This window comes from Acanthaster planci, linkage group LG08, assembly GCF_054643075.1.
Source record: "Acanthaster planci isolate LZ-2023a linkage group LG08, COTS_SCS, whole genome shotgun sequence".
NCBI classification, from domain to species: Eukaryota; Metazoa; Echinodermata; class Asteroidea; order Valvatida; family Acanthasteridae; genus Acanthaster; species Acanthaster planci.
This window is the reverse complement of record NC_141784.1, coordinates 19,783,647-19,810,236: the sequence shown is the minus strand read 5'-3', so window position 1 is coordinate 19,810,236 and position 26,590 is coordinate 19,783,647. Positions and strand designations below refer to the sequence as shown.

The 26,590-nt window shown below is 44.4% G+C and overlaps 2 protein-coding genes across 7 annotated transcripts; one reads left to right on the top strand and one right to left on the bottom strand.

Moving 5' to 3' along the window:
• The first annotated feature begins 7 nt into the window (after positions 1 to 7).
• On the top strand, positions 8 to 8,839 carry LOC110975797 (thiosulfate sulfurtransferase/rhodanese-like domain-containing protein 2). Of its 6 annotated transcripts, none has more exons than XR_015426165.1 (9): positions 8 to 212; positions 1,919 to 2,515; positions 2,967 to 3,089; positions 3,882 to 3,990; positions 4,502 to 4,623; positions 4,895 to 5,053; positions 5,189 to 5,331; positions 5,484 to 5,700; positions 8,707 to 8,839. XR_015426165.1 is itself a non-coding variant. In XM_087140099.1 (9 exons), the coding sequence occupies exons 1-9, from the start codon at positions 144 to 146 to the stop codon at positions 8,756 to 8,758; spliced, it is 1,587 nt and encodes a 528-aa protein (XP_086996225.1). In that variant the 5' UTR covers positions 8 to 143; the 3' UTR covers positions 8,759 to 8,839. The 6 variants fall into 6 exon arrangements, 4 of the variants coding, with proteins under 4 accessions (XP_086996225.1, XP_022084282.2, XP_086996226.1 ...); XR_015426164.1 differs by lacking the exon at positions 8,707 to 8,839 and adding an exon at positions 5,893 to 7,202; XM_087140099.1 differs by having other exon boundaries at positions 5,189 to 5,327.
• Positions 6,798 to 26,335, bottom strand: LOC110975788 (uncharacterized). Its single transcript, XM_022228578.2, has 16 exons — positions 25,795 to 26,335; positions 20,931 to 21,068; positions 20,338 to 20,478; positions 17,788 to 18,210; positions 16,513 to 16,689; positions 16,128 to 16,383; positions 15,096 to 15,298; positions 14,273 to 14,731; positions 13,542 to 14,027; positions 12,775 to 13,401; positions 11,935 to 12,414; positions 11,186 to 11,430; positions 10,598 to 10,814; positions 9,620 to 10,123; positions 8,729 to 9,181; positions 6,798 to 8,166 (listed from the first exon to the last, which is right to left on the bottom strand). Exons 1-16 carry the CDS (start codon positions 25,871 to 25,873, stop codon positions 7,724 to 7,726), a joined length of 5,331 nt encoding a protein of 1,776 aa, XP_022084270.2. The 5' UTR covers positions 25,874 to 26,335; the 3' UTR covers positions 6,798 to 7,723.
• Positions 26,336 to 26,590: the final 255 nt, after the last annotated feature.

The window sequence follows — 26,590 nt, the reverse complement described above, 5'->3', positions numbered from 1 at the left end:
CACGTAGCACAGACGACTACTGCTGCAGCAGCTGTTTGTGCAGACTGGATCAGCATGCATCAGGCTAAAAAGTTCTGATCTTGACGTTTCCTTGGGTCAGTCCCAAAAGTAGCCAGGTACCCATTTGGACACACAGCTTCACGATGTCCGGAGATGTTCCGAATAACCAAAGTAAACACCCGTCAAAGATTAAAAAGATCACCAGAAAACGAGTGAGTACACTACACGTGATCGATCCCCAGCCCAAGGCTACTTCAAGAACTCGAACTTCGAAGTCACTAATTCCGTGATACTAGGGACGTCGCTAGATTGTGGTTTGGTCCCCGACCTGTTTTTAGCAGGTATAGATCAAGCAGAAATGCTGACAGGGGAAAATTTGGTTTAATAGCTTTCTTAGGGCTGTAAACTATTTCGCCACAAAAATTCAATTCCAAAACCCCATAGCATTACAACGCCATGTAAACCATGTTTCCTCAAAGACAGAGTATCACGGAGTTAGTGACTTCCAGTTCTCGGAGTAGCCCAAGGCTTGGTATTAAACATGGCTAAGTAACTAGATCTTTAGTAAAGATTGCGGTAACACCATGTATTTATCTCTTCTTTGAGTATGTGTGGTTCTGAGAAGAACCGGGGAATAACTCGACGTTTCGAACAGTGTACTCTGTCCGTCTTCAGGAGTCTCCTGAAGACGGACAGAGTACACTGTTCGAAACGTCGAGTTATTCCCCGGTTCTTCTCAGAACCACACATACTCAAAGAAGAGATAAATACATGGTGTTACCGCAATCTTTACTATAGATCTAGTTTCTTTCACCATGAAAACCTTTAATATGGCTAAGTAAGGCTCAATGTTAAGCACAATGCACAAGATGCGCCAACACTGAGCTTGAGGGAAATTTCAGGTTAAAGTTTGGGCATTTTAGAAAGGAACTCGTGCCAATTAGCCATTTTACTTAGGAACAGAGACATGTTCTTATTGAAAGGCACAGTGCACTGCAAACTCTTTATTGTCAGCTGGAGACAGGTTGTGTACACCCCAACTATAGTATCAGTCCCAATTATAGTTGGGTCCGTCCCAACTAGAGTGCTACAGTTGGGCCAGCCCAACTACAGCAGAGAGGTCCTGTGTGCATGATGTGCCCAGCATGTACCAAAATCATATTGTTTACAAATGTCATGTCATTGGTCATGGGGCTAGATGAACAGATGAAGTGCCACATTTTAGATGAATTGTGTCAAGTGTGAGACACGTTGACTTGGATAATGTTGAGACATTTGCCACAGACATGGGTCAACAATAGTTGGGCAAGCCCAACTGCAGCACTACAGTTGCGACTGTCCCAACTATAGTTGGGACTCATGCTATAGTTGGGACGTAACAGGTGTATTTTAGGCTATGACAATCATGATAATGGACAATAGTCAAAACTGCTCAATGCAATTATGACTCTTTATTAGGCCTATCATTATTATTTATTCCACCAAAACAAAATATCAAAATTTAACAATTTTGTTTAGGGTTGGGTTAGGGTTAAGAATATAAATTCTTGCACAAATGTATTGAACTTCCTCCTGATTTGATTAACCTATGAATGGACTTCAGTCAAAGGCAAATTGACTCAGGATGCCGCACTGTAATTTTGCACAAAAACTCAAGAAAGATTATCATTTTCCCTCTTGTGTTGCTGTTTTCAGCACATTGACTCAAATTGTACAATAACTATACAGTAACTAAGAGTTGTTGAACTGTTCAGTTGAACGCCTGATCACTTGGTGGTTTGTTTATTATTTTAAAACAAGTTTTTTACATGAAGTGAAACTTGTTGAATTTCTGTTTGTAGCAGCTGTCACCTGTTTAAATGGGGACAGCCACTGAGCTTCAGTCATTACGTTTTCATTATCATCGCACATTTTTCAGGTGTTTGCAGGATTTGTGAAATCCAAACTTATTGAGGATGAGCGTAGCAATGATAGATCAGTTTCTGGTCAGACCCATCGGTGGCAGTGTTGCAGCAAGACATTCACCGTGGCTGCTGAGATCCACAAACACGTGGCGCTCTGCCACAGGGAGACGGTTGATGAAGCCATGACCTCTGAACTCAAGGGGGTCCATCACAATTGCAGACGACACAATGTTTCTAATTTTAAAAGGAAGGATATTGGCCCATGCCGTCTGCCAGGAAAATTGCAGCCAGGATCAGAAGGTAATTGCAGTGAAGATGGAAACAGGGAAGATTCTAATTGCATTTCATCAGAAGGCAATGAAGTAAACGGCGGAAGACCCTCTGCACTTGTCCAATTTCAAGCAACAAGTTCCAAAACTAAGGAAAATCCCAACCTGACAGGCGGTGACAGGGCATTTCCCTGGTTACCCAGCCTCGAGAAATGTCACCATTTGGACAAATCCGAAGAGGGGCAGATCCTACTGTACTACAAATACGTCGACATCGAGAACCCCGGCAATGTGGCTGATTGGCAGAGGGAGTTGTGTCAAAGGTTACAGCTAACAGGAAAGGTCAGTCCCATTAACTGAGGATCAGATATTCTTCGCCAAGAAGACAATACAGCTGTGATATTTCCACCAACTGTCCTTCCAATTCCTGAAAGAAAGTCATAGCAGACACAGTTTATCTTATTAACCCTAACCTTCCTCAATCCTCCAACAGGTGAAGGATTGAGGAGGGTTAGGGTTAAACTTCCCACTTCAGAGATGCACTGGTCACTGGAGTAAAAAATTCCAATGATTTTTGAGAGGAATGGTTTGACCATTTCTTAAGTTTTAAGTGTCATTACATCATTATCTTAAGGGTCAATGACCTCACAATAATGCCTGTATAAAATGTTGTTAGCAGTGACCCGTGATTGCTCCCTATAAGAATGAAACTAACATGGTGTGTGTTTTTTGCAGTGACCGGTGGTCACCCAAAGGTATTACGGATATAACAATTTTGAACCAACTTTATCAGATCCGTTTGGCGACTGAAGGAATAAACGGCACTGTTGGTGGCTCCCTTGAAGCTACTGAGCTTTACATCCAGTCTGTCTTGGCCCATCCAGTCTTCAAGGACATGACATCGCTCGATTTTAAGGTACATCTATTCCTTCAATAGGCGTTCTAATGTTTCAGATTTTTTTTTCAATCAGCATTAGGAAAAGCATTTTCCAGAAGTTTGGAAGACACGTAGATCTATGCAGTCTGTGATGTACTGTCTGGAATCAAAACTATCCAGCTGTGAAAGTACAAAGAACCAACTGCACATAGTACCAGCCAGGGGAAAATATACACATGATGGGTTTTCAAAAGGTCACCTGTTCTTTCCTAGAAAAGTATTTTCTTCATGCAGCAAATTTTGAAGCTCTGTGAAATAGACCCCCCCGATACACAGACCAAGGCCATGTCTGTATTACTTGGCTGTTGCTTGAAATTACACACAGCTCTGTCATTGTGGCTACGGCCACTTCTCATAGAATGCTGACACGGCCCAAGGTCAAGACGGGCTTCACTGCTGCAAGCACTGCCACCAAATGCTCGTTAGTCACTCAGTGTTTGTCAGAGCAGAGGCTGGACCTGGGTGAAAACTCCAACTGGGTGCCAGTGGGTTGATCACATTTCTTGTATAAAGGAAGCGCTGAAAGCAAATTATTGCGGTCTGGACAGAGGCCGTGTACACTTCAACTGGGGTGCACCCAGGGAGCGTAGACTTTCGCTGAGGGGGGGGTGATTGCCTGCCCCCATCCCCTCCCCGGTAGTCATGTCACTGTGTCACAGGCATTCCTGTGTCATTGTTCATCGTCCGTTGATCACCTTTTGGTCTTGGACATCAGACTCCAAATTTCCTCAAGGTTTGACGATTGATACAGATCACTGCTCTCATTGCCAGAAAAGCAGCGGAGGTGCCGGTCATTTTCCGAAAGGCTTGAAGGTTGGCGTCCACAAAGAGATCGTACCCATGGGTATCGACCCAGAGACCCTGAGCTACCGACAGGCAGGTAGGGCAAAGGTCACTGACTTTGTTGAGTGGCACTGAAATGGTCTGGTTCCCTGGCTTGGACCTTGAGTGTCTTTACAAAGGCGTGCAAGGCTTTATCAGCCCCTTTTTACTCAGTCTTTAACCAATCAAAGAAAATACGCTCAAGCAAAAAATTCCACAGGGTACAACTCAGGTCCTAGGAGTTGGGAGGCTCTAAGTCTGAAGAAGCACCGCCTTTTTGGATTTTTCTATTAGTTTGCACTGTTTATCTTGTGTCAACAAACTTAAGAGGTCAGTGTTTCAATCCTATTACAACTGTGAAAACTTGAATCGTAGATGGGGAGACCATTGCAAAGTCAGGAATGCTAGCTAGAATTTCATGCTTCAGCGCATGTGAAATTGTAGAACTTCCCCAAGCACAGTAGTTGTTAAAATGTCCAGTGTAACGTACACAACTCAGAAGTAGTTATCCATGATGCAGCTGCTGGCCCTTTTTGAAATGATGTATTATGTTCTCTTCTGTTATTCAGGTGCACATCTCACACCGTCAGAATTCCACAAAGAGATAGACCTCCACATTAATTCAGAGACGGCACCGAGCTCAAGGGACACACTGTTCTTGGATTGCCGCAACTTTTATGAAAGCAAAATTGTAAGACGTGTTCGTCATGTTGATGGTACTCTCCAGACTTATGCGGATGTTAATCTTCCTTATTTACCTTGTCAGTGAACCCTTGTAGGTTGAAGTGGAGTGAACATTTGTGTGCGAGTATTCGCTGTCAGAGATGCTAAATAGTGCTATCCGATTTTTACTTTTACAAACAGTGCTCTTACTTTCCCTTTAAGTAGTGCTTTTTGGCGCCACTTCTCTGTGTTTTTGCTGTTCATGTATGCCTTTACATTCTGTGTAATGTGTGGTACAGGGTCAGTTTAAAGGTGCAGTCACTCCCAACATCAGGAAATTCAGCTATTGGCCAGAGTACGTGGACAGGAACCTTGACTTGTTTCGAGAGAAGAGAGTGATTATGTACTGCACAGGGGGCATCAGGTGCGAGCGGGGCTCTGCCTATCTGAAGACAAAGGTCCATACAGGCTTTACTATTTTATTGAAAAGTATTTATGTATCGTTTGTAAACCGCTGTTGATGGTTATGTCAAAGTTAACGATGATTTCATCATAATGTGGACAAGACTCCTCATTTCCTCTTCTCTTTTTAGGGGGTGTGCCAGCAGATTCTGCAGCTGAGAGGCGGAGTCCACAAGTATTTAGAGGAGTATCCTGATGGACATTTCAAGGGCAAACTCTTCGTTTTTGACGATCGCTATGCCATTCATACCAACAATGAAGTTGTTGCAAGTAGGTAATTTACTCACCCGTATCACTTATCAATGTATTACTCGTGCCTCCAAAGACACTATTTGGAAGATTGAAACATCGGTGGGACAGTTCAGATTCCAGAAGCTCGAGGAACTCAATTCTCAAGTTGATTCGTCCGCTCCCCTTGCATCCCAGGTTGTTTCCACTGCGACCAGCCCTGGGATCAGTACCGCCCGTGCTCCAGTGCCCACTGCCACCAGCTGGTGCTGGCCTGCCCGGGCTGCAGTGAGGCTGGCCGCACTGCCTGCTGCAAGCTGTGCCGCGACATTGCCGCCCGAGCCTTGACACAAGGAGGGAAGGCGAGGGAGGAATGCTTGTGCACGAGGAAGAGGGAGCGCATCCCCGTTGAGAAGTAAGTAGACAGATTCAGATTTGCACTTTTCCAACTTCACCCGAACAATTTTACTCCTCTATCTCAGCCACCGCGATACTTTTCTAGGTCCAGTTTGGCGTACCTATATACCTCTTGCCATGAGAATACTCTACTAAGTTGAATAGTATAAAGTTTGACTTAGCATCAGCCAACGTTTTGCTTTTTTTCCAGTGGGAAGGTCTGCGATCAGTTTTAACGAACTAACCTGTGAGATCAGTGTGCTTTATTCACAAAATGGCCATCTTGGATTGTGCTCCCTGAATCTACGCCATTTATGGAACACGAAGAAATGGAACGGAGACTGACTTTTTTGTGCAATTTACCTGTATTTTTTGTCATTTTGAATATTAACAGAATTAGAGTTTTTATCCATAATTTGGAATTAGCCCTTGGAGTGCGAGCATTGTAATCTGTAACTAGCTCCTCTTGCATCATCTCTATTCCTACACGTATTAAGTTTTAAAAAAATTCATGCAGGGACCGCCTCGCTTTCAATTCAAAATGACTGACTCAAGAAGGAGGCAAGTTCGCACTGACTGCTCCCAATGCAGCCTCTTGGTCAACAGTGAAAGGAAATCCTTTGCAATAAGTAGTTTTTCTCAATGCACAACAGTCAGGGGTGAGATTGACCAATGATAAAAATAGCTGAAAACAGCTGAAAAAAGGCATAAAGAAGCTGAACTGTGAAAATCTCCTATACTTTAGTACACAGCCAGTGAGGAAAAAAAGCTGAAATCCTAAACAAAAAAAAGGCTGAAATTAGCTGAAAGCTGAGGAATCTCACCCCTGAACAGTATAAGATGGGACCTGAAACCTCACCTTGCTGTAGCTTCCCTAACTACACCAAAATTCAACACCTGCTGTTTTCAGTCATATCCTATTCTAAAACTGGTCGCGGGACTTGTTTATCCAAAGTTTTTTTCTTACATTACAAGTTCTGTGTCCATGGATTTTGCTTTCTTCTCCCAAGAAATGCATTGATTGCAGGTAAAGATGTTGTACGGGGCAAAAAACCCTTCGTACCATTTCATGATAAACAAATTCAAAACAAAAACAAACGACAAGCCACTGGCAAGTTCTTCACGTAACACGTTGCTTTATTTCTCTATGCTTAGCTGAGCACATCCACAGGAGTGCCTGGCATCTTGCTACTGATTTCAGGCACGAATGTTTCAAAGGAAAAGATGCTGCATGACACCAGTGCATTAGTACATAGATGTAGTACAGTTTTTATCATCCAATCATGCCAAAACAGCTTTCGAAAGATAGGGCCTGGTCAGGGTCAGTGAACCAGTGACAGATCACTGATGGAAATCCAGATCGATGTGTAACAAACAGGCCAATAATCACGCGTTTCAGACATTTGACTCTAACGGAATATTGCCGATGCAGTCCACTCACACTGTACTTTAACACTCCTCAGGACAGACGTTCTGGTACTTACCTGTTTAGTTGTATTAAATGTTAAATCTAAGAATGACCTCAATTGACCTTTGAAGAAAAATTCTGGCAGAATCTTCAGTGTGTAGTCCTCTGAAATTTTTACCATTTTAAAAATCTATATATAACTGTATACATAGATTCTATTTAATGACTAAAAAAAATTGTAAAAAAATGCATTACGATTTTTGAAAATAAGCGGCTACGGTGTACATGTATATTTTAACATTTTGACATGCCATATGAGAACTTATGCTTAATGTCAAACATGCGTGTTAAAAATTGATTAAATCAGTTGAAATTTATGGGAAAATGTAATAAATCCAATTTGTTCTTGTAATTTTTGTGTGATCTGTACCAACAAGTTGTTTGAACTTGACTTTTCAACTTGTCGTTTCATTTTGTTTAAAAGTTTTGCCTTTTAAGAAGTATTCGATTAAGAAGCACAGATATAAATAGCACAGTATTTCAACTGACACTACATTATGTGAAGGCAATATTGAATGGAGCACATAGTTTAACAGGTGGATTTACGAGTCCACATCACTCTTGAAGGTGACCCTCAAGCACAATTGACGGGCATACATTTGGTCAGCTTCTTAACATTGGGTTTAGCAATGAGGATATACGATGGACTTGCCCGGGGGTTCTTGAACAGGGAGGCACAGATGTGCCTAGCTTCCTTGCACTTCTTGCCCAGGAGGCTGGCCCGGAAGCTGATGTCCTGAAAAGCCAGGTCCCGGCCCACCACCAGAGGCATGGCTGCCTGCTCATCGTTGAGTGCCTGCTTCACCGCCCCCAATTTCTTGCCTTTGCCGTTGGGCTTGGGGGAAAGCCAAATCTTTAGGCCCCACAGGTCCGTGCCCTGGAAACCGACGGACTCTGGCTCGTCGTATCGCACACGCACACCGATTACCAGCTGGTTGGAGCGTCCGGCGTAGATGGTAGTGATCCCAGAATGGAAAAGAGAGAGGCCTGTGACAGCGATCTGCGGGTTACGAGGCGCTAGACGGAAAAAGAAAAGTGCATTTGAATCCAAATGGTTCAAACTCCAGACATCAAACTATGAAAGGAAAGGAGAATTGTTGCTTGTAACAAAATTTTGGTTGTTGGGAGAATTCTATCCTAAATCATTCATTGACGTTCCTGCTGCTCAATTGGATTTGAGCTGGACACCCAATCTACTACAGAGGGGGTAGGAATGGAATGAAAAAACAAACACCTGCTGTAGTCTGCAAGGATTTTTGGTTGCAGTAAGCTGATGGATCTCTTCAGTCACATTCTCACTTGAATTTTTTCAAATGTACATTTAGATTGTGTGTTATTTATAGTTGTGTTGTGTGACCTTTCAACTTTATTTTAAATTTAGGAGGTGTTTACCACAGGCTTTTTTTCTACGGTGTTTTACGTGTACATGTGTTGATATTATCTAAGGATTGTAAAAAGAGTGTTTGTACCCGTCATTAATTAGGGGTTGAATTTTGGCTTCAGACAAAAGGTAATGTGAAATATCTATGATTGGCTTTTAGCTCTGGTCATTTCCAGATTCACCAAAGGCTTCACACACCATGGCATTCCACTGGTTGACAGACAGTGAGCACGCTCGTGTCGGGACTGGCTGCCAGCTGAAATGGAGGGTTGGAGGGCTCCAGCTTGGAGAACTCAGCACAGATGTGAGTGACCTCTCCGCACTCCCGGCCCGTCATGTCCAGGCTGAAAGGGACTGTGGGGAAAAATAGTGGCTCAGGTGGCACAAAATTACGGTCTGCAAGCTGTTGGGAGAGGACCTGGTCGACCAGTTGGATGCGGGGTCCACTGCCGTCTGGCACGGTGCTGCCCCACACTGCCAGTTGCCAAAGGTTGGTGCCCCTGATGGCCATGCTGTCCGGGGACATGTAGACTACCGCATCTAGCTCCAGGTCATTCCTGGCATCGGGCTGAATGTTGACGCCACCAATGTTGATAGTCGTGACAGTAACAACAGGTAAATCGCTATGTCCCCCTCCACCGTGGTGGTCTCCTGAGGTGCAGTAACAAAAACAGTGATTGTGAGTTTATTCTTCTATCGTATCTCATGGAGTCGGGTTGGTGTAGTGATTCTTTCCTCGCCTTCCACCTCTGCAGTCCGGGTTCAATTCCCGGGTCAGTCGACATGTGAACTGTGTGTCAGTCCCTGCCTGATTTCTTAGGTTTCGTCCAGAGTACTCCTCTGGGGTTATCTTCCCACCTCTACAACCGTAGCTACTTTTCACTGTCTCCTCTCAACTGGTTTCAGACTTGCGAGCTACAGTGCCAAGGGTGCTTTTGAGGAGCCCTTGGTGTCATTACCAGAAATTATTATAATAAATTATTAATAATAAAATATTTCAAACACTAAAAGATGGTCCCTGGAAGTTAATCATTCTTCAGGCAGCTGTCAAGATATTTGTATAAGACAGAAGCCATATTATGGACTTACTTGGTAGACACGGAGCACTCTGGCATGTCACAAATGCATGGGTTCCTTCTGGTAGGGGAAGGTTGAAATCTGGCCAAGCCGAATCCCCCTTGGCAATCTCAAGGCAAAGAAAGGGAAATTCACTCTCACAGTTAGCCCTCCGAAGGTCAAAGGGCACATTGATGTCAAAGTGTAGAGGGTTGGGCGGCAAGAGGCTCTGGTCGCGGTCTTGCTGGCTCAAGATCTGCCGGTCATAATTGATCTTTTGGGCATGAGTCCCCTGCTGTTTGCGGTTTGCAAAGATGCCCACCCTCCAGAACCCACTGCCCTCCTCGCCCATGATGGTATCGGAGTCTGGGTGAGGGGTCAGCTCCACCAAGATATGTAGATCACTCTGGCCGTCTGGATAGATGTTTGGAGGCCCGACTTGCCAGTCAACCCGTATAAAGCCCACTATCTTGATAGGATCTGGATCAGGTTGGCCGCCAGTGTGATCTGGCCCACCAGTGTCACCTGTCCCTCTGTCTGCATACAAATAAACATCAAAGTAAACCCAACTCAGCCTTGTCATTTTTGTCCTACACTTGCTTCAAATTATCTGCGCTTCTTTATGCAACATCCTTTGCTTAACAACTTGAGGAATATATTTGAAGAAAACTTGACTTCAGCTCAAGAAACCTCAGTATTGTCTGAGGCCTCAGTTTAAGAACAAGTCAACATACTGCTGTGCTCTGTTGACATATGGGCCCGTGCACTGGTAACATGCCCAAATCATTTTTCCTCTGAGACAGAGAGCATGCATTGTACTCAGATGTACTGAGTACTCAAGTAGAACCTTAGATAAGACACAGTTTGACATCAGCTAGAGACTTCACTCTCCATACTTTTTTTCATACTGTCATTACAAGTAGGCCCAAAATAGTTTGTTACAAGTGTTACTGCTCTCAACCATAGTGGAATGTATGTAGTTATTTCACCAGGAACTATCACGATACTCACTGGGATGGCAAGGCATCCTCTGACAATTCACAACGACATCACCACCAGCCAGCCCCATTTCAAAGTCTGGGTTGGCCAAATGATCCTTCCCAAACTCCACACAGAAGTACTTGTAGGGGCCACATCCCAACCTCCTCATATCAAAGTTGGTGTGGAGGTCAAAGTTCAGGGGCCTCGATGGGGCCAAGGTCCTTCTGGCATCGGGCACTTGAAGGAGCTGCGAGAGGAGCGTAGGTTGTGAAGGTTGGATCAACAAATCCATGAAGAAAATGTTGGACTTTGGAATGACTCCATATGAGAACTGCAGTAATGCTGTGTGGACTACGCCATATCGGTATGGAACCCACATTGGTGGATACATTGCCTGAGCCAACTGGTTCACAGCTGTGCATTCAAGTATTACATGGAAGCATACCTGGGAAATTGTTACAAATCACCCAGCTTCATATCAAGTCAGATAGCCTTCACTGGCACAAAGGAATTTCTTTATTTCTATTTTTTGGCTACGAGTTAACTAGTAATTTGGCTTGTGGTTACCCATGAAATGCTAGGAAATTGCTTTGACCACAAGCCTTCTTTTTGGCTCACCTGTGGATCGTAGTCCAGCCGATCTTCAAAAGCTTCCCCACCTGTTGAGTACTTGCTCCCATATATCCCAACTTTCCACAAGTTCTGCCCATTGATGACGTCTGTTTGCTCATGAGGTGGGACATTGACAAAAAGTCTGATGTCCGTTGGGCCCTCTGAGTTGATCTGAGTGTCCTGAATGAGCCAAGTAAAGGGCCCAATTCTGGCAACCGGTCTGTTGGGACGAGGCTGTGCAGATGGACGGTCTGAGAAGCAAGTACGGACATATTAAGTATACACGTCACTTTTGGATGAGGCGATAAAGGCCCGAATATTAAGGAAACAAGCCTAAATTCAACATTTGCGTGTAGCTCTTTTTGCATGTGAATTTTAAGGATAACCATGACATTATTCTTGAAAATATACAATGCCAGCGTTAATTGAAAGATGCTTAAATATCATTCTGTGTCTGAAAGAACTTGCTTTAGCTTACAGCAACACCCGTCTATGGGAATCTGTTGCAGCCACTTGTCACTGATGTTCAGTAATATGGGCATACATGTAGGTTAAGAACCCAAGAGTTTAAGCACATTCAGTTGAAAATTGGTAGTTCTACTCTGCAGCTCTGCTTGGATGAATCAGTGTATGTATACAAGTCCTGCAGGTAATTAAATTCTTTGTCGAGACATATGAAGAAGAGTGGTGTGACAAGGTTGACAAGATGGGCATTTTTTAGTTTTATGATGTAAAAGGTCATTTGCTTGACTCACTTTGGCAGAGGTAGGGTTTGCAAGAAACATGGGCATCAGTCTCAACTGGGAAATTGAAAGGAGGTTCGGGGTGATCATGCTGTGCAAATTCCAGGCATAGGTACCGGTGAAGGTCACATCCAAAGTTGTGTAGGAGGAATCTGGTGTCCACGTTGAACTCCAGAGGGGAGTTTGGGACTAGTGGCTTCTTGGCCTGCTTAGGAGATAAGATCTGGGTGATGTAACCAACTCGGTCGACTCCAGTGCCGTCCCTGTATGTGTTCCCAAACAGTCCCAGCCTCCAGAGCCGACGGCCCCGAATGGAATCCGTGTAGGACTTCGGAAATATCACGACATGGACGTTGAGGTCTGTCAGGACTCCTGGCCGAGTGTCTCCTGCGACAATGTTCCAGCTGATGTTGTGGAAGCTCGCTGTGGGCAGATTGGGATCAAGGGTTCCCCCGTGACCCCGGTTACTACTCCCCCCTTGACCTGCATTTGCTGTGATGTAAAAAAAAAAATACAAGTCTTGGTTGTAAAACCTTGAATGTCACTTCTTTTCAGCAAATTGTAGTATGCTTGCTTAACAAACCTTTCTTCATTTAGAACACTCAACTAACTTATATGGTACTTTTCTACTGGCAAGCTTTGCGGAAAACTGCAGATTTTTTCCACAAAATGTACCGACAAAATGGCCTTCTCATGGTATTTTGCTAATATTCAGTGAGCTGTTGTTATTTTGACCTTTCCAGAACAAGTTTGACATCTATGCAGAACCAAGAAGGATTTCAAAGTAAGAGAATGTTAAGAAAAAGATTGCAATTTTTGTCACTTTCATCTGAGATCTTCGAATTTACTTACGATCACATGTAACATATTGGCAGGAGACCACACTATCCGCTTTGCCAAGAGCAAGGCGGAATGCTGGCCAGGAGAATTTGTCTCTGCTAAATTCAATACAGAGATAACGATAAGTCCCACAGCCTACATCATGCATTTCAAACGGCGTCGTAATGTTGAACACCAGAGGGTTTCCTGGTACAAGCGGACTGGAACGGTCAGTGGCAGAAAGAACATCTGGCCTCTCATCAAAACGAACTCCTGTGTTGTTAGAGACATCACTTCCAAATAGTCCGACCTTCCAGAGGTTGAAGCCTTCAAGAGCATCACTGGAATCATGAGGGGTGAGTATAACTGCAAGGTTGACCATTGATGGACCCTTTTGATTAACCGGGGTGCGATATCGGGTCCAGTGAAGGTTTCTGAAGGCAACAAAAGGTGCATCTGGTCCAGGCTCAGGTAGATGGCCACCACCACCTTGATTTCCCGCTCCACCACCATGACCTCCAGTTCCCCCACCATGACCCCCCATGCCACCACCTTGACCACCTGTGCCACCACCTTGACCTCCCATTCCACCACCTTGACCTCCTGTATCACCCCCAGTTTTACCAACATTAGCATCATTGCCACCATCACCGTCTGAATCTGCAAAAAAAAGAATGAAGCAAGTGTGTTGATTAAACATGCCACAAGTTCATGTACATGTACTTCAGCGTGCATATACATGTAAATGATAGAAATCTCTTATTCAAGAATTCTGAATGCCTTTGAGCTGAAATTGATACCTTGGCATGGCCACGGTTTGCACGAGGCTATTCGCTTTGTAACCCCGTCAGTATCATTTTGTGGAAGCGGTAGTTGAAAGTCTGGCCGTGGCGAATCCCCCTTGGTAAATTCAATACAAATGTAATTCAATTGCCCGCAACCTAGGCTTTGGACATTGAACCTGACATTGACTCCAAAGATTTCCAAAGGGGCGTCAGGATGCAGGGGAATAGACTGCTGCTCCACCGACAGAATCTGTTTCTGGTAGCGATACTTTGGTCCATACGGGTTGCTGTCATCACTTGCATATATACCAACGCGCCACAGGCCATCCCCAGTGATGACCTCGCTGCCTGGGTGTTCAATCGTGGTGATATTAATAAAGAGATCGCTCGCCTTGGGACTCTTGAACTTTTTAACTGAGAGACGCCACCGAAGTGATTCGATTCGCCCTATTTTTGTCCTGTCGCCACCACCATCACCGCCTTGGCCTCCGGACTGGCTACCTGGAAAGTAAAGAAAAGGGCAGAGAAATCAAACATGATATGCAGTAAATTTGCAAAGCATGGTTAGTTACAACACATTCAAGCCTTTTCTAAACTGAAGAACTGTTGACTTTCCCTCAAGCCACCCTCGGTTCTCAGGAAAATTTTCTAGTATTACCACAGTGTTTTAGGAAAAGTTAGGGGTCGGCCAAAAGTGGCAATTTAAATCATTTTTTTGGGGGAAGGGGGGTTAAATTAAAACTTACCGCCAGGTTTTCTGCAACGAATCTGCTTACATAGGATCACTTCATCTGGGGTTGAGGTTGTGTCAGTGTTTTCCGATACGAAGATGAAGTCAGGATTGGCTCCATTATCCTTTGCTAGCTCCAGACAGAGAAAGCCGTAGTCGGAACACCCCACACGAGTCACAGGAAACGTAGTCTCGATGTCATCAATCACCAGATTGCTACTTGGAGCAAATGTACGGGACGTATCTCGGCTGGTCAGAATTTGTCTATGGAAGCCCAGACGAGGGCCAGTGCCATTTTGGTTTTGGCTGCCAAAGAGGCCCACGCGCAGTAGATTGCTGCCAGCAACGTAGTCACTCGTGGGCATGATCTGCACATTCAGGTTGACAGTAACATTATAGAGCCCATCTGGGCGGCGACCACGTGCTCGAAGTCCCCAGCCAAACTGACCAACCACCACCCTCACGCGACCATCGTCTGGGATAAAAGTGAAGAAACAAGAGTCAGGTCCGAAACTGGTGCTTTAATTCATTGTTTCTCAATGCATATGTTGCCTGTCATTTTCTCCTTATTGATTTAGTTCATCGTCTAGTGTATCTGGATACTTTTTAAGCTATATTTTAAAGAGCTGTACAACTTTTACATGGACGTGTATTTTACTTTAGCATTTCGGGCAGTGTTGGGACTTCTTGTTTTTATCTGCCATGTGCTTCATTTAACCTCTGCGTAACACTTTTGTGCGAATGCATGATGAACATGTCTCTCTCTTCAGTTCAAAGCAAGCCATGGAACCTAATAGCTGTACCACATAAAAGGAGTAAAACCAGACTGAAATAATTACCAGGAAACTCGGGTTCTATTTCTTGGCATGGCACTTGTCGACAGGACATGAAGACACTAGCTTCCTCCGGTCCTGCGTTGCCATGGAAAGGGAAGGGAGGCTGAGGCGAGTCTCCCTTAGTGAACTCCAAGCAGAGGAACTTGTAGCGAGAGCATCCCACTGCTGCAGCGTCAAATTCGACCTCCGCATTCAGCACAATGGCCCTGAAATCGCAGTTTTGTTTAGAAAAGAATCGAGGTTATTTTCCCAATGTCTTTTGTGAGAATGTAGGTCGTAGAAAAACATGTGAAAGTGTATACATTTTTTTAGCACGCTACAGAATGTTGGCCTGTAGAACCGAGTCGATGAGAAGTCTCTTCAGAGGTTTGTTATTAAACATGACACAGTGTGTCACTTCTTACGTTCTTTGAAAAGTAGCTGTCACTATAATTGGTTGAGGTGATCCACTCGTTCATAGTTGGTGTTGATTGCTGTGTTAATCTGTCACGTTGTTGATTGCTATAGGTTATTAGATGACTGTAAATGACAGTCCAGTTGTCTAAGTTAACGTTTCTTCCTTGTTAAGAATCGCCTCACGAAGTGATGGAGTGGCTAATCAAATTGTTTGGTCGATCCTCGGGATGGCAAGTAATTGGTTTATCAAGTTATACCCAGACCGTCCAATACATTTGTCCTGTTCACATGGCATACTTGGTCAGATCAGATCCATTCAAGTCAGTTTGGCCAGTTCAGTTATTAAAGGCTTGTGAGTGAAGTTCTTATGTGGTCAGTTGGTCGTCAGTGCACTTCTGAGGTTGTACCAGCAATTGAAAAATCCAGTGTCTTTGAAATCATTTCTTTGATGTATAAACTGGGCCTATTGACAGCCTACCCAGACATTTTACTTATTTAAGAATCTCAAGCCCTTATTCGAATAACATGGCTGTGGCTAGAAATATGCCTACGGAAGCCACCAGCTAGCGGCTTTGTATATTTCCAATAAATGTATGTGCCTCTTCGAGTCGCAGCTAACTTATTCTGTCGCGGCCTCACCTCCCGGCAGCCAGCGTGGTGGAAGCCTGTCCGTTGTCCAGGAGTTGATGGATGTACCCAAGCCTAGGGCCTGACCCATCGGCGAACTGACTCCCGTAGAGCCCAACGCGCCACAGATTCCGCCCGGATATGCTCTCTCCCGTGGAGTTCGACATGACCAGGACCTCAACGATGATCAGGGTGTTACCGGAGGGGATTGTCTCTTCCTCTTGTCTCTTTGGTTGGGCCGACCAGAACATCGAGTCAATTATGACACCTTTGGGGTCCACACAATAAAAATGTTAGTCTAAGAGAGGAACTACATCAGGTATTATTGTATTACCTTGTCCAATTCAGTCTCTGCATTTGGCATTCCAGACAGACATCTACCGGTTCTTTTCTTTACCTGTCCTGCAAGGCCCGTAATGTTTTCGTGTCAACAGGTAGCTCTCTGGATCTTCCCCGCACCGTCTCTCGTTGTCCAGGGCACATTCCGTACTGTAGGTCTCGCCGTCACTGCCGCACACCACGTGGCCCGACTCGGGGCACTCGTATCGGCAAGCTGGGGTCACAACCGGGGGATCTTCGGATGCCAGAAAGAATACAAATTCTCTCCTCAGTTAAGCCTGTTGGTGGGTTTACTGAATGAAAATGGCTAGTTCGTCGTTTCAAACCAATAGAGTACAAAAAATGTAGGACAAATCGCAGCTGTACTATGTTGGGTCGAAATTGAGAAATGTCAACAATGAAGTTTTGCTGTGACAACTGCATCGATGCGTGCGTGCCCTGATGCATGTCGTATCAATCGAACTGTGTTCCGAATTTCCCGTCTGTGATGAAGATCGATTTTGTATAATTTAAAGTAAGAGGGAAACGAGTTTCAAGTGCTGTTTAAATCGTGAGAGAAGTTTTGAGTAGATGCAGATCTTCAGTGAAATTGTGAGATGGAGGTTTTGTCCTCTTGCGTATCATTGTGCTACTATGTAACAAGCAAAGTCGTGTGTACATAAATGCATCGTCATCGTGATTTATCAAGTAAAGTCATGTGTATTACAGTAGTAATGCTAAATGAAACGTCGTAACTTATAGTGCATTGCGTCCGAGCCGAGCCCCACTACCTAAGGTATATCCGGCGGTACGTACGTTGCGTTGCTGGAGCAAATTGGGCTTGAACGACTGGTTGGCGGGTAGACCTCTGCATATGCTGTCAGCCTATGTAAAATGTGATTTTTAAAGGTCATTTTAAATGTCTTGGACCAATCTGGCTGCCCACTGCTGTTAATAAACGAGGCTTTTACAGCAAATACCACTGTTCGAAAGGTCCTGGTAATATATTATAAGAGGCACTTGAATTGCACAACCAAAAGAGACTCCGGTCGAGCTGGCTTGCGGAGTGCATGTTGTGGGTATCTTTGGTCGGAATCAAAGAGGGTAATGTTTCTCTTTTCAGTCTCTTTGCCGTTAGAAGAAATGAAGTTTGAAAGATTATTTTAAATCTAAATTTTATGGCTTGTAGGGAAAAACGCTCACTTCAACACGTTTCCCACTCATCTGCCTTGCTCATTGTTACATTGTGCGATAATGAATTACTTCCACGCTCTAACTAGGGCCTACTGACATTTACCGTAATAACCTCGTTTATTGTCGGCGATGGGTAGTCGGATCGGGTGCTCCGACATACCTGTGACTGGGGGGCAGTCCATTGGCCAGCAGTTGATGGCCGTCTCTTCGAAGCCCATGGTCAGCGCGAAGTCCGGGCGCGGGTTGTCCCCCTTGCTGAACGCAGCGCAGATGTACGGCAGGTCGTCACAGCCGATGATGCTAATGTCGAAGTGGGCCACGATGTCCCGCACCACCATCTCCTGGCCGCCCACCAGCGGGGTGGACGCCTGCTGGGGGCTCAGGATCTGCGGCAGGTGGCCGATCTTGTCGCACCAGCCGTCATCGTAGCGACAGCCGAAGATACCCAGCTTCCACAGGCCCTGGCCGCTAATGCTCTGGCTGCCTGGGGCACTGATTACCAACAGCTCGAAGGTGACATTGGTTGGGCCTTTGTTAAGACCTGCGCCCACCAGGTCTACCTGGACGCCCAATAGTATCACCTCTGTAGGTCAGGAGGAATTAGAACTGAATTCTAGTCGACATTTTCAAATGTTTAATGTCCCGGGAATGGACTAGGGAAAGAGTTTTAAGTTCACTTCGCCCCCAAAATCGGCCAGTCCCTTCTCAACACTACTCGAAATTTTGTTAGAATGAAAGAAAGAAATGAAAATGAAAGAAAGATTTTCCATTGAACGTTTCATATTTCTTAGATTTCTTAGATGTTTTGCCACCTTCATTGATAATATTTCTGAAGTCATCTATATACACCCTTCCTTTCCCATACTCGTTAAAGCTTAAGCTTCCAAAGTATCCTGTCTAGGACTGCACCAGATGGGGTTTGCCCTTTAAAAGGGTGGTCTCTCCCGTTTCTTGGCAGCAATATTGTGAAAGATCTGGACAGTATAGATTTTTCTCAACAGATATGTTCACAAAATCGCTGTGCCCAACTTAGCACGGTGCAACGTGTGTCACGACGGCATTGCCCCGCATCATTACCAAAATCCTTAGCAGTAAAGCTTGGAAGATCTCCACATCTGAAGTGTCCCCTCTTGGGACGTCACTGGAAACACCTGTATCTGCAAAGCCTGGCCCGATACTAAATTAAGCGACTATCGATATAGGACCTGTTCTAAATGCCTTGTTTCGGTCAAGGGCGCTCTTTGCACTCGCCAGCCATAAATAAAGGTTTCCTCTGACAAGAAGGGGGAAACTTGAGGGCAAATTAACATTTTCTTAAAGACACAACGCAAGCGGAGGTTGAGCAGTTTATTATGCCTCATTCTGGCGTAACCGTAGGCCCTACAGAAATTCGAGTTCCAACGACGCTCTGTTGGCAGTAAAATTATAATGGGCTGACTTCGAAAGGCGGAGCGAATCAACGCACTCATGCTTGTACCTGTAGATGCCCCTCTGGATTTTGAGACTTGAAGCAAAGGTCATTATTGTGAACTTGCATGTACATGTAGTTTCCCTGGCGGCCCTTTGCCTTCGCCCACGGTTTCCTGCCCGCGGGTCAAAGGCACGCACTCCGCCCCCACCAAACCGCTTCAGGGTCGACATTGACTTGTTATTACGCCGTCGGCACAGCGCACCTTTCAACCATCGCGTTAACGTGTGGGTATGCGACAAGGGAATTCGGCACCGAATTGAGTGCATTACGACCGGCTTCGGTTTCAATAGCTCATGCCTTTAAGTTTTTTTTCACCTGTTGAGAACCGTTGCCCTCTCATCTGCTTTGAATATCAAAACAACTGGTTTTGTTCAAGGCTGTCGCACTCTCCTGTCACAATCAAACCAGTCCGAAACCTAAAGGTTCGTGACATTATTAGAGACAATCAAATTGAAAATTACATGTCGGATTTGGTTTCGTTTGTGTAAGCGATAAAAATTGTCGTTGGAGGCCTTGTTTACTTTCAAAATAGGACACAGATTGGTCGTCAAGACTCATAAGCCAGGACCTGTGTCTCCTAAGCCTCGAGGAAAGAAATCTGGAGAACTCGGTGAGAGCTGTTATGCTCCGAAAATGCAACTACGCAACTCAGGTTGTTTCAACAGTATGTTCTTCGCTGATGTAGATTTAACACTTCTGTGTCTACGGTAACTTGTCTTCTTTTTCTACAGCCTTTGTAAGGCTTCATGCTTGTCCTGTGAATCAAACGCTCGGCCTAATACGCTTCAAAAGCCGAAGTGTTCATTGGACGAACTTTTCATTCTGGACAGATCATGATGTCATTTCGAGACCTTTTTCTCTAAGCATTTAGTATAGATAGAGACAAAAGCCCTCATACGAATTACCCGTGCTTGCTATGGTGGGGAAAATATCACAGCTTATAACCGCCCAGTTATAGAGGCTATCCGTTCCGTTGACGCGTATGTATACATACTAGCCGTAGTCAGATAATTCGGACGTGGCCACGGCTTGAATTCGAGCATCTTTCTACCTGTGCAGGTGACTCAACTTTTTTTGACGAAATTCCGGGAGTAATTCAACCCATCGAGCGCAGTTTACCCGCAGGACGACCACCAAATTAGTTTAGTACAGGATTTCACGTCTGACTTCAGCCCCAGGACAACGTGCTAACGAACAGTTCGACACTCGATTATCGGCTACTCGATCCTTGGCTCGTACCTTTTCGGCATTCCCCGTTGGCCTGCATCGATACCATCGGGTTGTCACAGGCGGCGTTATCGAGCCGGCAGAGGTTGTCGTACGTCACGCCATCCGATCCGCAGACCGGCTCGTAGGCGTTGCCGCACGGACGCTTGCATCCTGCATTTCGGGTGCAGGAAAAAGTGGGAAGAGAAACCATTCAAAGTCAGTTAAGTGGTTACGCCCTCTGAGTGGTACTCAGTGAATAGCAAAAGCCCCACCGCACCCCCAGGCTGGAGATAGCTAATTTTCCACTTTGTAATTAACTCCCCCATCCCTCTAAACCCATCCAATGAACTCCCTACTCCACCCACTTTACTTCTTTGCCGCAAAACGTTTTCTCTACAACAAAACAGGGTTTGAGGTTCCTTTTCACCGAGGTCAAGGGTCTATATTACTGAAATGCTTTGCGATAATGATTAGCTAAATACACCAAGTCAGCTACAGTGTTTGGATAAAATTGCATTTGGCCCGTGATTGGTGCCTTTCTGTTTCTGAAGTCTTCTCGGTGTATTCTGTGACCAGCTGCGCATGCTGCACAGCTCTGGTTTCACCGTGATGTCGGGTCTCACCTCGGCATGGTCCGTTCCTGACGCGATACAAGCTTCGGTCCTGACATCGCCTGTTTTCTAGCTTGCACTGATTCTTGTATGTTTTCCCGTCAGAACCGCAAACGGGGCTCTCCCTCTTAGGACACCTCCTCGTACATCCTAAGGGGGGTAAATAATTGGGCACAAAATCCGATGGGATTAATGGTAAATAACATACGTAATTGAATGTTCCTTGATAGTTATCTTGAGCCATTTCTGGTTATGACACCAAGGATTCCCTCAAAGGCGCCCTGTGGCTCGCAAGCCTGAAGAAACCTGTAAAACCACGAGAAGCAGTCACAGTTTCAGAGGTGGGAGGAAAACCCAGAGGAATATTCAGGGTAAAACCCATGAAATCAGGTAGGGACTGAAAACCCAATTTACATGTGGACTGGGGCCGGGAATCGAACCCGGACCGCAGAGGTGGAAGGCCAGGGAAGAACCACCACGCCAACACGACTCCCCAACTGACTCCTGGCTTTTTGTATATTTCAAGCATTGCTTGCGTTTTGCAGTCCAGCAGCTCTGTCAAAAGCGGCAAGAAATAAGCATGATAGTTTTTTACACAATTTTCCAGGTGAGTACCGTAGTTGGTTCAAAGCCGCCAGTTTGAATGGTAGCCTATGGTTTTACTTCTTCAAATAATGCATTACTTTGAAAAGCCAGCACTTTGTGACTTGCTCATTGCAAAGAAAAAGAAAAAAGAAGTCTCATTAATATGCCGTTTACCCGCCAATGTGTTTTGCCCCGAGGCATTCCGTGTGCTGAATCAGCATACTTTCTGTGATTTTTTTCTGGTTAAATTAGACCACTAACAGCAAATCAATAACAAAGTCTCAGGACAAAGGGAAACAAACGGTTAGCCACCTCAGGTCAACGCATTCCTGACCAAAGAAATTGTTGGAATCGTCTTTTACTAGGGACGCAGGACCCAGCTTAAATTGGAGAACGCAACAGAGAATGCCCCTTCCCATACGTTCCGTCACCTGGGCACGTATGTTCATGCCTTATAGAGACAACGTTCATTATAAGCGCGCATGCGCTCTTCATTTTTACGCAGACAACAACGGTTTTTCGTGCTCTCAGACGACGTTGTAGCGCAGAATTTTTCAACGACTGACCTCGTAAAATACCAAAGTGAAGAAGCATAAATAACCTTTTGGAGGATCTAACCACGACACCACAAACAACACACAATTTTCCTCCATTACTGATGTTTTTAAATAAGAGTAAATATCAGAACAGTATAAAAAAGTGGATTTTACGGACCCTTTACAACACTGAAAAAATCGAAACTGCAAAATGTTGCACTAATTTCATTAATGAATTTTTAATACAATGTAAATTTTCTGAGACAAAGATTTCGCCCCAAATTAAAGATTCATCCTTAATTTCAGACATTTATTTTGAATCCGCCGGATAAATTTTTCATTAGTAAGTCATTTTAAATCACCCCCAAAAAATCGTATCGATCCGACGGTGCACGAAAATTCAAAGCCATTTTGTAAATTGTATCCATTTTCATTACCAAACTGGTATATCCAACATGATTTTCTGTTAGATTGTACCGATTTGGTAGGTACTGATACTAGTTTTTAAGGTAGAATCGTTAAATTAGTGACGTTTCCTGTTCCTCACTTTAACTGCTGTGAACATATGCAGCAAGGTATGAGACGGAGAGAACCCCCCCCCCTGCTTTGTGTTGGTCATTGTCTCGCAGGAATCTGGGGGGATGTGTTAAGTAACAGTAGTCTGGAATGTGTATAGGGATTGGACATGTTGGGGGGGTACCCCTCGGTCTCATTTCTTGCTGGGTATAGCTGTGAACACTGACTAGTGCGGTACCGAGACGTCAAAGTCGTCGCGTCCGCCCCAGCACGTACATGTACATGTCTCGCACATACAATGTAAACACGCATACACGACTGCACTTGACCCGTGACTCTCTGTTGCAAGAATGTTACTCAGACGTCTGCCTTTACAAGAGTATGGTGCAAGAGTGTCCTCTTTTTTGTGTGAAAAGTTTGACAAAGCAATAATTCCTGACTCTAAGAAATAAGTTTTATAGGACAATTTTTTTAGATGAGACGTGATGTATTTTTCCATCACAAAATATCTGGATTCACACAATTGGCGCGAAAATTTGGTTTAAATTCAACTTATTTTTCAAAATATTTTATCCGGTGGATTCCTAGTTTTTGAGTGCAATCGATTAAGACAGTCATTTAGTTTATAAGAATCTAGTTTTTATAACCAAAAACTCATTTTTAATAGATATTGATCAAATTTCGCAACACTCTTTTTTCCGGTGAATTTTTGGGTTTAATACTTAAAACCACATTGTTCATTCCTTTTTTGAGGCAGGGCACAATATCGATGCTACTGAAAAATAAAACAGTTAATGTAATTTGGATATGTCATGAAAAAAATCATTATTTATGCTCCGTTTCCTGGAAATCCATTGACAAAGATGACGCCTCATTTTGTAATTATAGCGCGCGAAAACATAGTCTGTTGCTATTTCGTCATGCCTGTGTAAATCTTGCGCACGCGCACTTTGGTAATGAGCGCCATGAACATATACGTGTGGGCACAGCCCCTCTTGCAATCAAGACATTTCACAGAATACTAGTATTACCCTCCTCCAGTTCAACCAACCCCTTTTGAGACGCCCATTTACAAAATCAAGGGCCAACGAGTTTTCATCAGAAGCCGTCTTCAAAAGCAGTTACACTCTCCGTGAATTATTGCAACTTTCTGTTTTTTCCCGGGAGTATCCATTATCGCGTTTCCCTCGAAAGCTCCTACATTCTATTAATAGCGAGAGGCAATCTGCGGGGACATGCCTGGGAGGGTTGAGGGGAAATCTAGAGACTGTAGAAGGAAGTTTGTATGCTAGTGTAAAGTTCAGAGTTTTGCTCTGGAAACATGACTTGAAATCAAACAGCTTCACTAAGTCATACGAAAAAAAATATTTATAGTTTGGATGCAAGTATTGCTGAATTAGTGATAGGCCTTATTCACGGGAGGCCATTTTGATAATGTTCCCAGAATCCTATCTTATTCAAAGGAATCTGTCAAATGGGGCAGGGCCAGACTTTTTTTGTTTTCCAAGCCTCACTTTCGTTTTTGAAATGTGGCTTCGAAAAGTATTTAGATATTCTAAATTATTAATCAAAAACCTCGTCATCAGCGTAAATGACATCCATTTGTTTCAAGGTCAAAAATAAAGACCTCACTAAACACTCCAAAAGAGTAGAAACCATTTCGAAAAAAAGTGAACATCACACCAAAAGGGGAGCCATCCATGGGACAAACACCGGTATTTTTCGAGTTGTCCTTTACACCGCTCATTGGCAGAGTAAAACATTCAATCTTTTTGAGAGCATTTTACTCTTTTAGAGTTGTTTTTACTCGTTTTAAAGTGATTTCACTGTTTTGGAGTGGTTTCATAAGTTACTCTTTCTTTGAGTCGGCTTTTCACTCTTTTGCCTTGAGAGAGAGTGTGCTCGGCTTTGAATTCGGTTGGGTCGACTGGGTTTCACCACTGTCCCAGTGTGTGATGCGGTGTTACATGTGGTTATTGTGACTGCCAACCGGAATAACGCAGGGAGCAGTAGACGCTGGCTATATCAGCTGCAACCGCTTACCATCGGAGATTTAGGTTGAGCAGCAACACGTGTAATAAGGGGTTGTGAAGGAAGTCACTTGAGAGGGTGCAGTACATGTAACCACGGAGTTCTCCACGTATTGAGTATCGAGAAGGCACGCTGCAGTACCTATCTGGCCCTCAATGTGCCCTACATCTGCGTACGACCCCTGCACATCGGATCCCTACCTAAAACCACTTGACCTCCGTGGGAATATAGAGCTAGTTTTTAAATCGTATTTTCAGAATTGTGAAGGTTTTTTATTTTCCTAAAATGTTCACAGAAGTCTTGTGCAAAACTTGATTCGTTGTCATCACTGTCATAAAATTACTTTTTAATAATACGGCTTAGTGCTTGACAACTGCACATGATGGCCTGGCTGATGTACATGTATACTTTCAACTTGAAGTTGTTTCCAGGAAGAGAAGCTTATTTTTATTGGAAATGGCACGACGAATTCCGTTAATATTTTATAACTTTTAACCGGCCCATCAAGAGGTGGGCTATGTATTCGCCAATTTCAACATGCTTTGCAGAAAAGATTAAACATTAAAAAGTAGATAGAAGGATTTTGCTATCTACCGGCCGACTCTGCTTCCATACGGTAAGCTGGGGCGGATCCAGACATTTTTGGGGGGGGGTAGATTATTGAAATGCTCTACCCTTGTGGACAAGTAGAAATGATGATGAAACATTTGATATACATGCCATATTTACAATCGTATTGGTGCACTTACTTTAGTTATTTCTATGATTTTCCCCATTTTCCCCCATTTGGGGGGGGTGTCTCAGAGCGGGTCGCCCCCCTAAACTCTCCTGGATCCGCGACCGATAAGGTTAGCTCGTTTATGCGTGTTGCCATGTTCAGTCCTGAGTTGACGCTCTGCCCAGCTTTGGCATGCTTCTCGCATATAAACTGCGTGTAACGAAGCATCACCACCAAAATATCGGACAACAGACATAAAAGTGGAAGTTCTTTGTGGTTTTCAAAATGGCACGGCTTGCCCAATGCCCATCTCTTTCAGAACAAGGTTACACTCATTTGTCACTGAATTCTTTCAGAATTAATATTGAACCTTTGATTTTCCCGACGAAGAGGAGTATTTTGTGGGTAAAATGACGTTAATACTCCCGACACGGCTTCATCTTCGCATGAAGCTTTATAAAAAATAACACCACTTTAGAAATTTACTTACTTTGTGCGAAAGCGTTTGTCAAGATAATGCAGAGCACTGTCCACCGAAGCAGATTCGACCAAGTTGGCACCACGGACATTTCTGATACAAGATTCTGAAACGTCTGCGCGGTAAAACCAATCTCCACAAGTTTTCCAGCGAAGTCTTAGACCCACTACTTGGCCTCTGTGCGTCGAGACGTGTGGTTTTTATATATGCATCGCGGTTCCACCGTCAGGAACACTCGGTGGTGAGCGAGTCAGGGAGGGAAATGTAAGGACCCAATTGTCTTGGGAAGATATTTTTCCCCCGTCACACCCAAGGCGGCGCCCGACCGTTAAAACGAACCTGATTCGATCAACAACTCCCACGAGGGCTAGGGCAGAAGGTTAACCGACAAAATCTGCGACCCTTAAGTCCTCAGAGATGCTGGTTCCTGCCGATTGCGAGCAGTCAGCAGTCCCTGCCTTGGCACGCGTTCAACTTCACTCTTTACCGAAGGAGCCATCGCCCTTTGCCTCAGCCGTCGTTCGTCTTCTGCGTGTAGTCAAATTCCCAGCGGTGCATGAAAAGTTTGAGGAATTGTAACTCGCCGAGAAAACAAGCGACCACGGCGACGTAACTCTCGGTCAAGAAGCTGTGGGGATTGCTTTTCCAGAGCAAAGTTCTGAGAATAGAAATGAATCTACATGATTATGTAGCCACATCATTAAAGATAATTTTGATAACCTGTCCGCCGGTTTTCTTGGCAGTGATGAGGATGATTTAGAGCTGACTTTTCAGTCTTTGGGTTTGTTTCATGTGAGGTCCCGTTTGA